Genomic DNA, 20529 nt, shown 5'->3' with positions numbered 1-20529 from the left:
TAGCTTCATCTGCTGGGTTGTAAAGGGGAAAAGGGGTCCTTTCTTATGGTCTTCCCCTTTGCTGCCCGAAACTCTGCACACAAATAATTCAGTGACTGTTTGAGGCAGAGCAGACCCCAGCATGGAGCTGGATGCCCTTCTAGGTTTTGTTATTCTTTCTGTCTCACAGGAGCTGAAAGCAGGGAGGTAAGAGGCACTGTGTGTTTGATGACCTCTAGTTGGCCTCATATGCCTTCTATCACTCAGTGACAAGTCAGCAAATACAGTCATCTGGATTAATTTGTGATGGCTAGCACCACACTGAGAGAGGGAAATTGTCTGGATTGAGTTGAGCCATTTTAATTTAGATTAATGCTGCAATTTGCAGGCACTCCCCACCACCTATTTTTCTCTTGGTTTATTAGCTGAAGAGAGTGGCCTGCTATAGAATACCTTTACATTAAACACCAGCTCAAAGATAAAAATATAGCAGTGTTTGGAGAGCTATTGCTTTCAACATCTGAGCATCCATTCTGTGAAAAGAGGGGAATTAACTGCATTAGCCAAATTCAAATGTAACATAAATAGCTAATGTGGAAGTCCCCCTTCCCTGAGACCCAGCCTGGATGGCTCAGCTGCCAAGGGAAAGTTCAAGCCCTCTCTGGGCTCTCTCCCCCTTCAAAATTTCACTTAGAATTTCACCATTCTTCATCTTTATCTGCTGTACCTCGAGTAGAGCTAAACTGGGACATGACTATCCAGATCTGGACAGTGCAAGCTGAAGTGGAACAGTAGTAGCACCTCTTATCTCTCTTGGTGTGAACTGGATGTAATTAGTGATGCTATTTCATTAGGCACAGTGCAGAAAGAGAGCTGACCAGCTCTGGCCTTGAACTAAAGAGGTGTCCATGGCTTTGAGAGGCAGAAATGTGAGGAGATTGCTAGTTTCACTTTCTGCCTCTCCCAACGTCCTGAAAACCAAGTGACATTAGGCTTAATGAGACATCTGCCTGAAGGACTAGAGCATGTCACAAACAAGTGTAGGGTGCCATCTTTCAGGCAAATGCTACTTCCCCCCAAGTTTTCTTACCAGAAAAATCTTGTGTTCCCATCTGATAAGTAAATTTAGAAGTGAGTGAACTTGTTCTAGTGGCAAGTGATGGCAAGGTCTTGGGCTCTGTTTTTTAGGTTTTTTTGTGGGGTTTTTTTTTGAGTGGGGAGGTGTTGGTCCTTTTTTTTTTTTATAGGGATTTCTTTGTTGTTTGTTTGGGGTTTTTTATGGTGAGTTTTAGGGCAAAATCTGTTTTTTCCTGCAAGTGAAAAGATTTTACTTTTTTGCAAGATGACCTAGTCTCTTCTGAGGGCTCCAACTTTCTCTTTCTGTAAAGATCTGATAAAGGGGAAGGACTGGTAAAAACCTAATGATAAAAGTTTCAAGTAGTGAATGTAGAGTGCACTTAAAGAGGGAATGTGGATGCATGATGTTTCAACAATGTCTTGTTATAAAAAATAATTAAATTATAGTAAAAAGAAACATGCTTAAGGATAGAAGTAAAATTTATCCATGGAGATAATAGAATTCAATCCATTTGCCCTGGCAATTTGCTTCAGTTATGTTTATGAAAACCACAAATAAAAATGAAGATGAATATCTGTGGATTTAAAGCATATATGGATGGATGTTGTGTTTGCTTACCTCCCAAGTGGCGCACAAGTCTGTCTCATGGTAGATAAATTTTCCATTTTCATCTTTTGGGTAGAGTGTGTCTCCAGGCTGAAAAGAAAAATCATACTGCTGTGCTTTAAAGAAAAAAATTTCACTGGTTAGAGCAAAAATTTTTTCACGTACTCTGTTTCTACTAGTAAACAATAACAAAAAATTGAATAGTTTTCTGAAACACCCTAAGTTCAGCAGGTCATTCATGCTGGGCTGACCACATCCTCATATGCTAGAACATCCTTGGATACACTCCTGAACTGTCACATGAGAGTACACTCAGGAGTTCCTGGATTGCCTTGTTTTTCAGTAAACTTTTGACCTTTATGCTATGGCATCCAAAAGACTTATCTCCTTCCAGAGGGCTGGGTTAGAGTACCAGCCTGTATTCTCTTCTACTTCTTCTCTCTTCTTTTTGGCCCTTGCCTTGCCTTCTGCTTGTGTCCTATGCACTTGGGAACTGGACTGAGCTGGTACTCTTCCCCAACACCTGGAGGGTCCAAGAACTACTAGCAGTAAAGGGGTATGGGCATAGGTGACCTCTTAAGTGCATTATCCACCTTTCTTTCGGCACCAGCACCTCTTTCTTCCAATCTCTATACTCTGCAGGCTTCAGAGATGATTTATGAGCTGATATCTCGCAGGCACAGCTTTCTCTTATTTGCTAGTTGTTTCACTGCTCTTGCAAGCAATGCATTAACACCTCCCTCCCTTGTGTCTGATCACAATTTCACTTTTGTGTTTTGCTGGGGTTTGGTTTTTCTTTTTTTTGAACAAAAACCCTTCAGTGATGTTTGGCATTTGATCTGACTTCAAACTGCTACATTTCAAAGGCCTGGGTACAAGATGTTGACGTGGTAACTCCTTGGGAACATGCAGCTGTGACTAATATGATCAGTAACTATCACCTCCCAATTCAGTCGAGTTCAAATCCAAGGCATTTAATGGGAAAAGTGAGCCTAAGGAAAACACGGCCTCAGATTTCATAGGGCCAAGGTCCCAGTTACAGACATAAGCCTCTCTCCTCCAAATGTGCTGATTTTCCTCAGAGAATTCCACAAAGACAACTTGTTGCTTTTGTTGCCCTGTCTTGCTGGAAAAAAAGAATATCTTGACTAGAAGGAGGTAGGTGGCTGTTGGGTACATATTTTTTCTATTAGAAGGCAGTGTTTGCCATCATAATGTGAGGTGGAAAAGCTTTATTTGCAAAACCACCCCATGGTATTTTGGAACAAACCATTCATCCCATGATACCCTAGCACACTTTCCAAGGACTGCAAGTTCAACATATTAAACAGTTGGACCTGTTTAATTTTAGTAAATAAGTCTGAATTCAGGACCTTTTTACTCAGTCCCACTTCTAATTCACTAACTCCTATTCAACTTTTTTTTTTTAATAGTAGTCAATAGGCAGCAGTTATATCTGCTAATTTACCATCCTCCCATTTTCCTCTATCACTTGTGTTTTAAAAATGAACCAAGTCAGGATGAATGGTGCTTGGAGATAAACTTCTCTTGACTGAGATGTGGTGTGAACTACTGTGGGTTTCTACAGTGATCAACTCTTCCTCCTGCCTGCAGAGAATTCTGAAAGATGTTGGAGTGCCATAGTCTCTGCTCAATAGCCTCCAGGCAAAACTTTCTCTACCAAGCTATCTTTTTATGAAAGGAAATTTCTGAATGGTAGAATGGCCTGCAGATGGATGAAGTGCTGAGAGAAAGGCAGTGTTTTGATGATGGCAGGGTGGAGGTTACAGGGTCTTTGATAAGGTCTTTCAGGAGTTGGTCATGTATTTTAGCTCTGGGTTCTCATGAGCTACACCATACCAGTCATCCTAGAAATGCTGATGTCCTCTTGCAGTTTCATTTTAATGTTTTACACTGGATAAAAGGTGGCTTTTTACCATGCTGCTGCATGAGCACTGAAATTAGTGTGACAACACCGTACAGTCACTGCCATTATGCAGGGTCCCATCTTATCATGTCATGTCTGAAGTCTGGAGGCACTCCAAAAGATACCAGACAGCTTACTTGCCAGTTTAAAACCCAGCAGCTGTTAACCACTGAGAGGAAAAGTCCTGCTCCCATCATAATAATTTTCTCACCAACACATGCAGAAAGACAAGTCTGCACATCCCCTTGCTTTCATAAAAAGGTCTTTGACAAGCAGGCTTTCTTAAGAGAGCAATTTTAACAAGCTGTGGATGCCTGTCCTGTAAATAGAAGGGCAACAGGAAGTCAAATAGTGATGCCAACGATCTGTTTGAGTTATTCTTTTAAAATTATGAGACACATGAGACTTCTTCAGTGTAACACTAAAATATCTGCTTTCCTGTCAGATGACAGAATCAGTCAGTTTGGATGGATTTGCAGATCATTTAGTGCACAAGTTGATGCTTACTGATGAATCAGTTATCTGAGAAGAGTCCCCTAAAAAACCTGCTGGTTTTTTACCCCTAAAATACCCAGGCAGAGGGAAGACATGTGGTGGCCTGTTTCTGCTGTTTACTGCCTTGCTAGGGTGGAGGAGCTGAGCAACACTGCTGACGGCTAAAGGCAAGGAAGGACAAAAGTCCTGAATGGGAAATCTACATGGGGAATAATACAGGGAGGTGTAGGCTAAAGTTGGTAGCTCAGAGAATATTTTCACCCCACGTGGTGGCCATTCTTGGGCTGTTGAAAAGCAGTGGGACTTTGCTGAGTGGTGCTCTCTGAAACCATAGTCCTCTTACTCTGCCTGAAAGCCCCGTGACATATTGCTGGCTGTGCTCTGCAGGACATGTCTCTTACTGTTTTCAGGGTGCTACTGTAAGTTCTATCTTAAGTACATCACTGCTTCCAACCAGAGACTGCTTTTGCTAGACTTTTGGGGAGGAAAGCACCAATGTTTGAAGACTGGGGGGAGTAGGAGTTTCTTAGAGTTACGCCTTCATGCTCCTCATCAAAGGCAAGCATCACAGGCAGGATGGGTGTATTTGTGAGAGAGGGAGCAAAGAAAGGAAATCTGTCACCACTGCAAAAGGATGGGGTTTTTTCATTTTGTTTTTGACACAGAAAAGTGTATATTTTTCAGGAAGAAAGTGACTTATTTTTTTCTCTCCTCTCATGAGAAACATGAATGAATCTCTAGGTCTGCTACTCCTTTAACTACTCAAGATTGTTGATATAAGCCTCAGGGAGTCAGATGTACATTACTTTAAAGCCAGCTGTCTATATCTTTATATTGTGAGACAATGACCTTCACTATGTGGGAGAATGAACTACTAAAGAATACAAACACAAGAAAAGGGAAACAGGAAATTGCTAGTGGTGGGAAATTTTCAAAAATGTACCCAAAAGGATTCCATACGTGTGACTGTATAAATAAAATTTTAATATCAGAGTCTAGTTACTCCTATACAGGTCTTAATAGGATATGGCCTCCTCAGGGGGAAAAAAGGGCTGCAAGTGTAATGTGATAGCCTCATTGGTAAATTGCTTCCTATCTGATAGTTCTGGTAATTTGGAGTCTGCAGCAAAATACTATTTTAATAATCAGAGATCTATCTACCTTTCTTGCAAAAAGAGGCCAGTTTAGAGCTCAAACCTTGCTCAGAAACAGTTAACCAACTAATTCACTGACTCTATTCTCTCTTAGGAGAAGGATTTAATTAGTTCAAAACCACTTAAATGTTTTGGATGTCATTCTCCTCATTTCATTTGCCTTTATATCATGTACTTGTAGAGGAAAATTGTAAAGCAAGGTACAAAAAGCTGTGGAAACAGAAAGTGTGTGGATTTGCAAGAGGGAGACATGGAACTGTGGCGTGAGCTCCTTGCATTCAGAAGTTTTGCCTACAAGTTGCCCGGAGCCTGCAGTATGCCCTCATATAAGACTTGAACATTTAAGAATGAGAGATGGACAGCCCATGTTTGGTACCAGCTGGGATCTAGTGAAGCTGAGTGCTACAGTTATGGAGATTAAGATCATAACCATGATTTGCCCAGCAGCTTTAATTTGGGACAGGGTAAGGAAACCAACTTGGTGATGTTTTTACCTTTCCCTCTCCCCCTCCAAACTTTGCCCCTGGCCTGTTGCTGCTTTGTATATCCTCTTTCCTCCAAGTCACTCTCTCATCATGGCTCAGAGGGGATTCAGACACATGTACTGCTCAGCTATGGTAATTTTTCAGAGTAGGAGCTGCTCAACCACAGTTGGGAGACCTGTCCTTCCAGCAGAAAGGCTCCACACAACATCTGCCCTGGCCTGTTCTCACACCACCTATAAGCCTCTCTTTGGGTGGGTAGTGCACAGAAATACGTGTATGCAGTTTAAATCAAAATATGTTATCTGCCAAAAATGCTATTGACAACATAGGCTGGAAGCTGCAAGAAATATGCTAGATGTAGACCTTGGTTGAAGCTAAGTTCGTGCACTTTTTCCAAGCAATTTTTCTTTTTACCTTGAAAGCCATTGGCAGCTCAATAATGTAGAGGTCAACATAGTCCAGCTGCAGGATCTTCAGGGTTTTCTCCAGAGTGGGACGCACCAGCTCTGGGGGGTGGCAGGTATTCCACAGCTGGGGAGGCAAGCACAGGCATTTTTGGGTGCCAGGAGGAACAGTGAAGCCCCCCAACATGCACTCCCTCCCTCTTGTCCCTCTGACAGAGCCCATTATGCAGACTGGAAAGACATCGTGGTCTCCATCCCTGCAAGGCAGAGATGAGGGCCTTGCCTTGCCTTCTGTCAGAGCCAGGTACAGAGGTTAAGTCAGGAATTCTTGCCCAGGACTGAAGAAGTGTTGACCCAGTAAAGGCATTACGAATTTTTTTATTACAACACAGTTCTTCTGAGCTGAGTATATTGCAAACTCTTGCTCAATGAACTTAGGCAGATTCCTTTTGTTTTCCAAGCATATGCTTTCACTGAAAAACTTTGTTCCCACAAGGAGTCTGTGGTCAGTTTTATGCCTGAAGGCAGAATCTTGGATCATGTGAGTTAGCTATTGAACAGCCAAGCACCCAGCACTAGGAGAGCCTTCTGGTTTTCTCCTGTGGCCTTGGAGCCTGAGAGACTGCTTGACCTAGGGAAGTTTTCTCTCATTCCTCAGTCCTCACGGGAAGATGTTTTTGCTGTAATGCAGGTGTGAGTAGTTAAAGCACATTCTTCTGGACCTCTTTAATGCAAACTGCTTCCTTTCAGGGCTATGCCCCGAGGTTGCTATGGAGTGTGCTTAGCTGGTGAGTGTTCAGGACTATCTCTAGCTGAACTCTGCTGATGCAAGTCTCTTGCAAGAATAAAACCACAGCATGGTAATTAGTAACCTAGAGCTCTTTGTAAACTGATTGAGTTTTGTCGATTTTAACTGCTGCAGAATTAACACACAATAGAAGGTTTAAAGTGCCATTTGAATGCACACAATAAGTTGGGCTCTTTTCTTTTCTTTTTTTTTTTTTTTTTTTTTTTCAACCTGCAAAACCGAGTGTGTGGAGTCACATTGAGGTTTTTATCACTTTTGTTGGTTGGAAAAGCATGCAGTTTGCTGGTATGGTCATTGTCTAGTCTGTTCTGCAACCACAGCTCACAGCCACTGCATATGAAGGTGTAGAATGAATTCGTTCTAAAGACTCAAAACTTGAATTGTGATTTATAGGAGAAGATGTTGATTATAGGTGTTAAGGGGCATAGCCTGTGTAAGCTTTAAGCTATTTTAGATGCTTGTTTTGTTTCTAAACCATGTTTTAGTTATTCCCCGGGAAAACAATCTGCTCAATTCTGCCCACAGAAGTAAGGACGTGTTAGGCTGTACTGAGAGCAGGATATCTGACCCTGCCCTAAGGTGACAAACCAAAACATCTGGAAATTCATACTAGGCTTTTCTTAACTGTATGCTGCAAGATGTGAAGAGATTATGATCAGCAGACAGTGGTAAGAGGCTAAGGTGTACTACAGTAAGGGGACCAAGGTCCTGCTCTCAAGGAGTTTTAAGTTGTTCCACTGGAATTACTGCAAACCTTTGGGCTATATGTTTTTGAAGCATTTTATGTGCAAAATGAGAGTAACTTGTATTTAAGTAAGGAAATTACTTTGTAGACCCTTCATGTCCAGTTTGTTTCTTAGTTTTAGAAATTTGGTAACCTGATATATATATTGGCTAGAAGTAGTTTTTCTGAGTGCCCTTTCTAGCCCTGTTCTCTTGAGCTCAGCATTTGCCAGTGAACATACTTCCCTCTAAAAACTGCAGAGGTTCTGAAGAACCAGCCTTTAAAAACAGCAAACATTTATACTATGTCAATACATAGATGCCATGGAAACTTGAGAGTTTCATAACTGTTTTCATTATTTGTACAAGTTATTGTATTATCTACCTAAGTAGAACCCATGTTTGAGCAGTCAAAGCTGCCAGCTGGCTTTGGCATTTTAGGACACCACATTTCCTGGAAATGTTACTTCTAGTTTAATGAAAGAAATATCCTGGGATGAAAGAGGAGACCAAAAAGGTCTTGCTGTACAAGCCAAGTGAGATGTTGGCAGTTGATATAAAACCTCTAAAATTTCTGGATGCTGAGCTACTCTGCCTGATCAGGCAGCCAGCAGCAGGAGCCAAGTGCAAGTGCTGATGATTTCAACTGGCAGATGCAGCGCGATCACACCAGGTCACTGTTCCAGTAACGCTGCCACTCAGCAGGGCTGCTCTCGCCAGTCCCTGCTGATGGATCAGCCTGCCATCTGCAGCATCTCTGCCTAAGGAAAGAGCTGCACAAGGGGCTTGAGTCTGAAGGCTCTTGGGAATTTCCAGTACTTCTGATGTCAGTAAGGCAGAAAACATAACTAACTACTGTAGTGCCTGGTGCTTCCAAGAATGTTCTGTGTATCTACCATGTTTCCTAGAAGATGCAGCAGTTCATATCAATCAGTTACTGATCAATGCCTGAAGTATCTACTGGGTTGAGATTTGACTTAAGTTTGTGAGATACCTAAGTTTGTGAGGTACTAAACTAAACTAAAGATACATAAGGCAAGGGAGATCCATTCCCATGCCTTCTGTGAAGTTCAGAGCTGCTGTGAGAGCTTTGAGTGAAACCTGTAAAAATCCTAGCTTGTGATGGATTAAATTAGTTGCAGAGTGTTTTCAGTTTCTGCCTTTGAAATCTTTCAAAGAGTGTAGAAATGTTATAATGGACTATCATCCTGAGCAGCTGATGTTTTGTCAAGCACAAACGGGACACAACTGTAAGATAAATCCACTTGTGTGTCATCTCGCAGACACATGGCAGGCTGGGAGCACAGGCATTGGCTATTGTGGTACTGTGTGTTGCAGCCCTGTGGCTTGCAGGACCTGCAGTTTTCCAAATGACTCAGTGTTTAAGTAGTGATTATCGACTAGGAAAATCATCTGGTGATCAGATTAGACAACTGAATACAGAAAGGCTTAATGAATAAAGGAAGTTTGAATATTTTACCAGGAGATGTACTTTCACAGAGCCTAAAAGTTCATATGGGCAAATAAACTGCAGGGAAAGCAGTTGAGAAAGTTAAAATACTCAAAATTGTTAGGACATCTGGTTCTAACCTTTTGGCAAAACTTGGTGGTTTTGATTTGTAATATTACTGATAATTTGCAGTAATGAAACTATAAAACTGTTGAAACCAAATATTTTCACTGATCCAACATATTTGGCATATGACAGACTGAGAAATTCCCCTGATAAAGACTGAGAATTTGAGAACGTGAGGCTTTTCTCAGAATGTCAAGGTTGTTATCAGTAGAACCAAGCAGGAGACTTGGAAAAGAGGTGCATATTTTACAGATTGAAAATTGCTGTACTTGGAAATTGGTCTACAGCTGCTGAAAATCCACTTGGTCTGCAAACTATCCAATCTGCATCTTAGTTTTCCCAGATCATGGAACTGAACTAAATTCCTCACAGTAAGCCAGGCCTCTCATCCCATGGGGTTTTTCACTCTAGGAACAGTGGTGTTTATTTGCAAGTCTGTTGAGTAATTGTGGATTACGTCTTATTTGGGAAAGGAGAATGGGAAAATATTAGGCTGATATGTTCAAAGAAGCACTTCAGGAAGGACTATTTGAGGCCATAAACTCCCTTAGAAACTGGACAGGCACCATCAGTCTTTATTCTGCGATGTGCAATGAGCTGTCTTATACCTGGGGTAATTCATTGTAGTTGTGACAGCTTTTGTCAGACACTTCATTGGACAAGGGATTTCATTATTTTAGGAGAGACCCAAGTCATAAGACTTAAGACCTGAATGTATAAAATATATATATATATATATATATATATATAATAGCTCATGCATTACTCCAGCCTCATTGCTGTAGAACAGAACATCTTCTCTCCAAGTGAGTTGATTCACATCCTAGAATGTTTTAATGGCAGGTGATACAGTAACTAAGGGTGTAGCTTGATGAGTAATTTTCTGGCAGTAATACCAATATAGGCACAGCTTGCTGGTCTCCCATACACAGACACTGGCATGCACGTGCTTGCTCCCACCCCTTTCACTGTGCAACCTTGTGGCAAACCTGCACAGAGAATTGCTCTAACCCCAAATAGCTCAGTTGCAGGATCGTTGTCCAGATGGGGCTCTGTGCGTGGCAGCACAACGTGTGGCACAGTAACAGGTTAGGCAGCACTTTAGGCTGAATGTAGCCATTGGCTTAACTTGAAGGTGCCTACTAACACTAAGCAGAAGGAATGTTGCGTGGTTCTTACTGCTATCAGAGATTTAAAGCAATGATTCCTGTGCCTCACTGCCAAGCTAGTGTTCATAAAGATCTGCAGCAGTCTGGCAATGCGAGGAAAGAATAATAAAGGATGTAGGGTCTGGAAGGAAGCATTCCAGATGTTGACCGCTGGAATTCTTAAGAAAGACCATTCACAGAAGTCCTGGATTTAGTGTAAATAATTGTAGTTCAGGGTCTCACCTTGCCACAGTAAAATATGTCTTCTCTCTTGATCTTCCCTTCAGCAATCTTCTCCCGGATGGCTTGTCCCACTTCATGCTCGTTGAAGTACACAAAGGCACCGTCGATGTGGCGGTACCCAGCATCGATGGCAATCTTCACCGCCTCCAGACAGGAACCTTTGGGAGTCTGATGGGAGAAGGAAAAGAATGAACATAGTGTCAGCCTACTGCTTACCTCTGCTTCAGTGCTAGAACACCCCTGAGATATGCACAAGATTTGTGGTGTAATTCATCCTGAGTGATCATCCCTTGCCTCCCCAGGCAGCCACGTTCCAACTTCTAAATAAAAAAGTGTTGTGCACTTTTTCTCAAAACTGTTGAGCACGTGGGATTGGACTGGGAAAAGGCAGCAAAGCAAAAAACTGTCTCACTGCCTCTGTGAAAGAGAGAATACTAGTGTCCTCAGAAAGTAGAATTGAATGCATTTGATATGAAAATAATTTCAGAATTTCTTATCTAGTGTGCCAGGGCTTTCTTACAACAGCTGTTTGATAAAATCGCTTACTCAAGGGGAAGATGGTTTTTTGGTTGAGCAGAGCTGGTCAACCACCTGCTGATCAGAGGCTGTTTGAATAACCTGGACCTTTCAGCAGTGCAGGAATTTGGATTTGACTTTCTCTCCTCAAATCAACTTACAGCTGTTGGTATCACAATCTGAAGGTCAGGACTATCTACTGGTATTCCCAGTTCTGAACAGATGCTTTACTGTGTGGTTAAGAAACAGTAGTTGCTTTAGAGTATATTTATATGTATTTTACTGCTTCAGTTTAAGGTGAGCCCAAGAAACCTCCTAATAAGTGACATTTTTCTACTGTGTGTTTCATTTATGTTTGCTCATCATTGCCAAAATTCAGAGTAAGCTTGTTTTTTCAGAGCAGTCATATTTTCCATATTTTCCATTAGCCAATGTGGCAAGCAAAATTACATGTAGGCCAAACTAAGCAAAAAAGCATAAAACTGGTTACTGAAATTATTTGTCTGGTCACTAAAATTGTACTGAAAACAACTTATGGCTCCTACACTTTTTATAATGAGAGAGCAGCTCTAAGTGGTGGTGGCCAAGGGTGTGGAGCTATGCTGTTCTCCCATCCTTTTCACGGGCATTGCTCTGCTGCAACAGGGACATATGATTCACTTTAAGAAAAACTGAAGTAAGGCAAAACTGCTCTGCCGTGCTGCTGTCTGTCAAAAACAAATGGCAAGAGTTGGATTTTGCTATCTGCAAGTGCAGGGCCAAGACCACACTGCTGCTCCTGTGAAGAAAACAGATGCCAGAGGCATCTGGAAATGAGACAGTATGAAGAGAGGATGTCAAATTTGTTGGTTTTGACAATGCCAAGAGAAGAAGAGAAGCAGGACTTGCAGTAAGTGTTGTTGGGAAGGACCATTTTTCACCATAGTAATAACTCTCCTTCCTCTCTCTCCCAACTGTCCTTTTACTGCTGCCACTGGCCTGGCTGTCCATGAGTTTATCATGAAAGGAACAGCTTCTCTTCCACCATCCACTGAACTAAAGGATGTGAAACTCATAGCTGCTATAGCATGCTTCAATGATTAAGGACATTGTCTTCCCTTCCATGTTCATGAAAGAAAAGTCTTTGAAGGACTGCTGAAGACACCTGGGGATGCCTTCATCCCTGTCTTTCAATCCCAGAACTGTAGGCTGGTGACAGATCATTCTGGGATAATGGGACCATATTCCAGCCTGCTCACTCAGTGTCCCATCTTGCCTCACTCTGAGAGGCACAAAATGGACCAGCTTCTGTTTGGCCTTGGGAGGAACTTTCTGCTCCAGCACGCAGTGCCTAAAGGTTACTTAAAATGCAAAGCTGCTTACACGTGCCCTGATTTATTACAGACCTGAATGAGGGCCGAGAAGCAAAACGGCACAATTTGGCACTCTAGAGTGTTTACAGCAGTGATGATGCAATACTGTGTGCTTAATTGAGGGAGACAATGAAACACTTGTTTCAGTGCTCTGCTGCTTTCATTGTGGAAGCCTCCCAAAAGCATGCTCAGCCCCTGGCTGGGCCCTTTCCTGGTTGTCAGTCGATGTAATGAAGACCATGGCAGCTACCAGCTTTTCAGGCACACTTTAATGGCTACTTTTTTACTTGGGGCATGCTGGGCAACATTACAGAAGTGCCAGGCATGGAGCAATGACAACCTCCAACATGTTCTCTGCTTTGTCCCTGCCTGAACCTGCAGGAGAGGATTTGAGAGAGGCATGAAAGCTCTGACATGAGTATTACAAGCCTGTGGTGACTGATGACATTAACCTCAGACCTCTGCCCCAGCAGTGAGCCACATGAGGCTGGAGCCACAGTTGCAAAGCTCAGGCTGACTAGCACAGAGCAACAGGGCTCAGCTGTAAGCTCAAGCCTAAGTGATTATTAGTTATCTGAAAGTCAAGTATATTTCCAAAAGTGCTATCAGTGTTTTTTCTCTCTGAAATGTGATTTTGCAAACAGTGTGTCTTCTGGATTTCTTCAGCCTGTTTGACTTTTGCCATTCAAATGTATGAAAGCAGAACATTTAGAGGACAGTGATGCATTATCATAATATAGATTTTGAAAAAAATTAAAATGTCTTTTTTTTTTTACTTTTTCCGTGTGTTGAAGAGACTGAAAATGGGATATGAACCCAGTACTAGAATTTTCCCTCTTCACACTCTTAAGAGATTGCACGAACACAGCTTCCTATTATTTCCTGATGCAGAAACTCTACCAGGCAAGGAAACGTTGGTTATTGAGTTGCATCTTTAGTCACCAGGGCCCATTTGGTCAGTAAGAAAAGCAGAAGGAAAAGGTGAGAAAATGTAGAGTCTCACATGTAAAGGAACAACAGAGTTTCAGTCATGGAAGGAGGGTAGAATAGAGTGAAACACTTGCAGCTACTGCATCTGCTTTTGCCTGAATCCGTTGACGTGTTAGAGCTCAACTTCTGTGAATTTCCTAATTTTTTTACGTGGGACTTACATCTGTCCAAATAATCTTGTGAAAGACTCCTCCATCTCAAGGAATAACCTTATTCTTTAGGGGCTCAGGGTGGCTTTTTTTGGATCAGGTCTTGATTACCGATGACCGGAGATGGGTGTACATTACATATATATAAATATGTTTTTATTGCACTAGTCCATTTCATCTGATGTGGTATATTAGTTCTGACAGATTCTGGTCTAAGGTGCTTCATATAAAAATGCAAAGCAATCTAGGGAACAGTTTTTGGAAAATATTACCTCTATTGAACCATCCCAGCTGGAGGTCTGAGACATCTGTGAGTCTGGAAACTTTATACCATATGTTTATTTTCATTCTAATGGAGAAACTATCATTTCTGGCATTTCACATATTTAATCCTTCCAAATCCTGCAGTAATGGGCTGTGGTAAACTGTGCTGATGAGTTGCACAGGCTAGTTATGTTGTGATATTGCCACTTTTTAGAAGTGTTGCTTTAGGTGTTGTATCTTATTCCATTATTTCCTGACAGACCATACCAAAGTTGGGTGACTCAGACCACCGCTGCTCATCCATCTTTCCATCAGAGAAGGCACAAACCTGGATCTTTCCCCTCTACTTTGCTGCTCAGTCTGAGGTGTTTAAATCTCTTCTGTCTTTCACTGGTCTTCAGTAGTGACCAGATCAAAGGTTACCAACTGAAAACCAACTTTTATTTAAGTGCAGATAGAAATTTGTGATGCATCTATGCAGTATAAGGGTCAGCACCACTTATCACAGCAGCTGATGGAACCACACCTCCCAGGCTGTTTGGCCATGGGTAGCCACCTTACTGTACTCAGAACCCCAGACCACTTCCCCCTCCTTCCTGTGGGTTATACTCCCTTAGTACATTACCTAAAATGCAGTTGCCTATGCTGCCAACTCACTCCAGATAGGCCTTTATTCTTGCACCATTCCTGAATGAGCAGGGCTCACTTTTAGAGTAGTACAAATAGTAGATGAGGTAATAAAATGTTTCTCTGTCATAAACCTTTATGCTTTGTTAGTAGTAATTCAGGACTCTCTAGCTTTGGCCTTAAGACAAATCTCTGCTTCTTTACTACTTTTTATTTAAGCATAGATAAGAGGTGTTCTTGATCCTTCACCATAATTAATGTTTCAGCTTCTAATCAGCATGCCTTGCAACTATGCTACTTTGATCAAGGACTCGTTCTAGAACTGGAGTTTTATAACCACTTGTGCACAGTAAGTCAGATATTTTTCTTCAGTGCTTTTGCAGACAGTCCCTAATTTATGCCAAAGAACCATATCAAATTTATCACGTTTTATGATAAAAGAATAACTGCTTGGTTGACTAGGAGGACTTGCTCAATCGCTAATAAATTTCTTCAATAGATCTGTGTTATTTTTAAGATCATAAAGTTTAAGGAAACAAGAGCACAATTATTCCCTCTATCAATCAATAGCTTGTAAACCGTCTGATTTACCATCATGCATGACAGATTTAACTGGTATCTGTTTCCTTCAGGCTCCATGATAAATAAATCCAACAGAAGGGCTGGGGGAGCAGACTCAGATATGCACCTTCTCTGAAAGAAAGGAAGCAACAATTTGGCTCCTTCTCCACAGATGAAGTAGCCAACTGGCCATTTACCACTTTCTGTGAGTCTGAAAAAGCAATGTTCTTCATCAATTCTGTCTATCTGAAAGGGTCTGCGCTCTTTTTCCTCTGAGACCATAAACTCTCCTAATTTTTAATGTTTATTCCAGACACCTTCCGTCACATCCCATTTTGTCAAAAACTATTCTCCCTACCATAGCAAATGGTTCAGCTTCAGTTTTGTTTGTGAGTGCACATGACCAAGCCACAGGAGAATATTTTTGTGCAGGCATACCCATGAATTTTTCTCTTCCCACTCAAGTAGAACAGTATTTGCTCAGCAGTGTTAGTGGTTGTCTGACTTATTACTGTTATTTAATGTCACAGTTCAGCTACCCTCCAATTCTTTTGCTTTTTCTATAGCATCTTTTTCTGGTCAGCAATTTCCATTGGCTTCCCAGCTGGTTAAGAGGGTTATTTCCAAAGACAAAGCTAACAGGACACACTGGCAGTAGATTATAATCTTGCAAAACAATGTGAACTGCTACTGCAGTCACTGTTCTTATGTCTTGACATCAGTATCGTCATTTGCTCTTTATTAGTGTGTATGGTAAATGAAAACAGTTTGACTCAGGCTCCCAGATTCTGCTCTGCCCTGTTTTATAGGAGCAACTTCACAGAGTTGCACCAGTGTCAGCAGCACATGAGTGCAGAGGAAGCAGCACTTGAGGGAAGAAGCCCTTTACCTTAGTCCTGAGCATCTCACCTGTTTAGTGCAATGCTTTGCAGTCTCTCAGCTGGGAATAAGGACCCTGGGAGAAAAAGCCTTCCTGATGTGTTAGGAGACACAGGGCAATCTTCTGGAAAAATCTGAGTTTAGCTGCAGCAGAATTACACAAGACATCCAAGCCATGGGCCAAGTGCTCCAGTCCAAACCTATAATTTAGGATGTGGTGCCGCTGTTTAGGAATCTTAGTCAGCTAAATACAGGAAGGAGAAAGTAGGTACATTCCTGGGCTCAGAGCCTCCTTCATCAGAGCTCGGCACTGACACACAGATTCTTATGCAAGTTTCTAGAAGCCCAAATGCTTATTTCCATTTGCCTGTTTTCTGGACAAACTGGCAAAAAGGATTGGCTTAAGATGTTAAGAACACAGCATAGAAAGCATGTGTACTGAAGGCCCTGCAGGAAAGCACAGGTTGAGTTTACAAAGCCAGAGGATATTGAGCCACACAAGGGTACATTCTTAGAATTGTTTAATCTTGTAAAAGAGAAGCTGTACTGTACACCTCTTTCTTGGAAAATGCAACCGCCAGCACATCCCTCTCTCTCGCACACAGGAAAATCTGGCTTTCATCCCCCGGAAGCATTGGCAGCCACCATCCAGGAAGCAAAACCCAGCAAAGGGTTCTCTGCAAAAGCAGGTAGAGCTGGGAATGGGGGCAGAGAACACAGCTAAGAGCACCAGGCTGCTCTGCTGGCCCAGAACTTCACTTTGTCATGCACTGTGTTGACTTGGAAGGTGGAGGACATCAAATATGCACAGAGAAGATGCGAGGAATGGTGTCACTTGTGGTCTTGTGTCACACCATGAATGAAGGTGGAAAAGGGGTGCCTTTCTCCTCTAACTTGATGCTCTATCAGTGACCTGAAGCATGGGGTTTGTCAATACAACAGAAATTAGATTGCATAACTGCAGATTTAGCATTTCTAGAATTCCTGTGACATTGTTATTCTAGGATTTAGCCAAAGCTGTCTTCAGGAAAGCCTTATTATTGTAGCTGGCAGAGGGTGCTGGAGTTATTTTTAACACTTGTTTGCAGAATCCTCAGTTTTAGGAATGCTGCAACTTTTCACTTGATACAAAATCAGTTAATGCAAGGTGAAGCTAAAGAGCTGCCATACCTTTCTGCTGGCAGCTAGAAGATTAAAGCAAACCAAGCACATGGTGTGCACACCTGGGTCTCTGTGCTCAGAGCGCTAGTGGGGTGGACTGGGAAAGTTTCCTGAAGAGCTGGAGGACACAACAGCCAGCTGGCTGGCCCTGGAAAGAAGGATCTATCCGGGAGGGTGGGTGCTATCAAAATACCCTTCAGACAAGCAATGCAATCACAGGGATGTGTGAGGTACAAGCGGAAGATAAAGCACCAGCTTGTGCAATAAAAGAGAAGAAAAGGTTGCCAGTAGCTCTTCTGCTTCATTCCCTACAGTTAAAGGGGAGAGGTTTCTGGCGCCAGTACGAAGAAGTGTTTGCAAAGGCACATGTAAAACTTGGGGAATTCCACCACCTAGTTAGCTGAACCAACAAGAGTTGGCTTTGAAGCCTAGAGAGGCATTTTCTGCACTGTGCTTTCAAGTTTTGACAAATCTGGCCTCCTAGGTCAACCAAAGAGACAATCCAGATGTTTGCTTCCCACATGAGCTGCAAGAACATGCTTACACTGTTTTTTGGAGAACTGTGGGGAATCAGGGACACATAGGAGTGCACAGCCATATTTATTGTATGGAGTCGGTCAGGGACATTTTATAAATGGAGCTTTGCCTGGAAAATTGGGCTCTAAATGTTCTTGCCAAAAAGCGTATCTTTCAGTTGTGGTAATCCCAATTACTCACTCATAGGGGTTCAGTTTTTCCCCTCTTCAACAATGCCAGTGATTCCCTGTCTCATCTTCTGTAAAACAATCTTCTTAACTTTTATTTAGATAGAATGGTTTTCCCTGTGGCTTTTGAGCAGGCTTAAAAACCCCCAGCACATTTAGAAAGCCATAGGAAAAGAGAAGAATAAAAGTACTATTTTTTGGGTGTCAATATTTGGATTAGTATTATTGCACTGGTAACAGCTAACTTTGTAGTTTTTGGAAGAGGGGTATATTGAAACAGCTAGTGCTTGTCACTGCAGCATGCAGCTATGGAATGGAAAAGGTCTGTTCTCTGTTTGGTTACTTTTCAAATAAGAATCCCTGTGACTGGTTTAGAGTAGTGCTACTGTCCTAAAAGCTTATCTGGATTAACTCTCTATTAGTTTTGGATCTGGACTGATTAAACACAATTCTACACTGTGTCACAGACAGACACGTAGTTTGGTGGGTCGTGTTGGCACCTGATATCCACCATCCAAAAGTTGTCCTGACTCCCAGACAAAGTTGTCACCTCCTAACGGCGCCCTTGCTCTGGGACCATTTTCCTATGGAGCGCTCTTGCTGTGTCCAAGTCTGCACGTGTTGGTACCATGCTTGGAAGCCAAATGGCATGGTGCAAGAGCCAGCCCCTCTGCTTGGATTAGGCATCACTGCACAAGGCCAGGCAATTATCTGGTTGTTAATAGATTCATTAGTGCAAGTCCTCGGCTCTGCGTGGGGATAGCTCTCTTGGTCCTGGAGCAGTCTGAAAATGTTTTCATGTAGCAGCTGAGATGTCATCAAAAGTTAGAGGTACTATCATTTAAAGAAAAAGGGGTTTTGTTTTAGGCATGCTGGAGTGGCTGGGATGAGAGGAAGAAGTTGTTCTGAGCACAATCTGCTCCTTATAGCAAACTAAAAAATTCACCATTTTCCAGGACCAGCAATTTTGTGTCCATTTTGCTTAGAAGTCCTCCCCTGGTTAATGAACCTTGTAGCTATAAAGTTAGTCTTTCATTCACACTCATCTACAAGGCTGGGTTCTTCTTCATTATGAATTTTACATGTTGGCCACTTCAGTAAACACATTTTTTAATCTGCTACACATGATTAGTCACTAATTGTATTCACAAGTGGAAACAGGAGCCATTAGCACAGAGCAGAGATTAGTAATACTATCACTATGTTTTCTATTAAGCTTCCAGTTTCATGGAAATGAAGAACCACAGAGATTTCATCAGAGAAGATACATGGCAGTAAAAGAGCATTTTGCAAATTCAATGATTTCTTAGAACCATGGGTTTTGTGCAAATCAAAGTGTTAGGAACAGAGTTTGTGTCTTCAAGAAAGTTGCATGCAAGAATCTTTCCTCCAGGTTGACAATGTGGTAAGCATTTTATCAAGTTCAAATCTGGTTAAAATACCATTCTTACACAAAAGCTAGGAGTTTCTGAGTCTGCCACATTTCAGGAAAAAAAACCATCTACCTCTTCTAATTACCTGATTTTTCTAATTATATGACTTAGGGTTCCTTTCTTAATGAGATAAAGATGCAATCTTGGATTTATGCAAGCCAAAAATGTTCCATTGTATAACACAAGACTACAGGGAGCCAGCAGGAACTAAGGCATCAAGAGGCGGTTGCAGGCAGAAGAGGAGAGGTCAAGGCTAAACATGAAGAAGGAAGTGTTGAAGACAAATAAATGGAGAAAGACTGCTCCAGTGGCAGAACAGAAAAGTTGTATGGTTGAGGAAAAAAGGAGAATGCAAGACAAATCTGAGGTAGTAAGCATGCCACTTAAGCATATAAGAAAGGGAGTTTTAAAATGTCACACACCAGTAAGCTTTTAGCAAAAGTCATTGATGAAATCAGAACTTGTTCTGAGACCCTTTTGATTTAGTTTAACCTTCTAGTGTGTACCCTCACCTCTTTGTTATAAGGAGTTTGACCTGAGAAAGCACTTTTTCATATGTGAAACCACTTATTCCCTTGGAATGCTGACCACCTCTGTAGCCAACAGCAGGGATGAATTAAGGCAATACTAGAGCCCAATCACTTCAATTTCTTGACTCCTCAGACAAGCTCTTGCCCAAGAGCCAAGCTGGTCTGTTGCCTGCTAAAAGCTGATGCCCGCTGCTGTACATCTTCAAGGCATCTGGGCACCAAATATCAAGAAATCCTTCCTTTATCTGCTCTTGGCAACTGGGTCTTGCCAGTAACTGACTTAGCTAAGGAATAAAATCTGAGCAATTAATCAATGAGAGCATCACTCAACACCAGGATACCAGCCACTAAAGGTATGCCATCTGCAGTCTGTGCAAGCAAAATTGCCTCAGTATGGTTTAGTCCCTCAAGCATGAAACTAACTGAGTCACGACTCCACGAGCGATCCGGTGGCAGATATTGGGTTTCAGGGTAAATATTGTTCAGTGTGAAGGCTAAGCTAAGAGTTTACTAACAGGCAGGCAAGGAGCCCTCCAGGACATCTAGCAGATCAGGCACAGTTGTCTTTCTGGGCTGCAGGAATGTATCTCCTTCCCTTCACCCCTGACTCAATCTCCACTTGGACGTATGGTTTTAGGATATCCTCAGAGACAGAGGGAGCATGAGGCTACCCTCTGAAACATCTCAGAAATCCCAACCCTGAGAGATCTGATGCTGCCACATGTCGGCCAGCCGTG

At 42.1% G+C, this 20529-nt stretch overlaps 1 protein-coding gene across 1 annotated transcript in view; it reads right to left on the bottom strand.

Moving 5' to 3' along the window:
• LOC131592613 (aldo-keto reductase family 1 member D1-like) overlaps positions 1 to 20529 on the bottom strand; it is a 34715-nt gene that overhangs the window by 7526 nt on the left and 6660 nt on the right. Inside the window, exons 2-4 of the mRNA XM_058864229.1 lie at positions 10627 to 10794; positions 6139 to 6255; positions 1676 to 1753 (exon numbers count right to left, since the gene is read on the bottom strand). Coding sequence (XP_058720212.1) covers positions 1676 to 1753; positions 6139 to 6255; positions 10627 to 10794 — 363 coding nt within the window. The remainder of the gene's footprint in view (positions 1 to 1675; positions 1754 to 6138; positions 6256 to 10626; positions 10795 to 20529) is intronic.

The sequence above is a fragment of the Poecile atricapillus genome, chromosome Z, assembly GCF_030490865.1.
Source record: "Poecile atricapillus isolate bPoeAtr1 chromosome Z, bPoeAtr1.hap1, whole genome shotgun sequence".
Taxonomy (NCBI): Eukaryota; Metazoa; Chordata; class Aves; order Passeriformes; family Paridae; genus Poecile; species Poecile atricapillus.
This window is presented reverse-complemented; position numbering and strand designations above follow the sequence as displayed.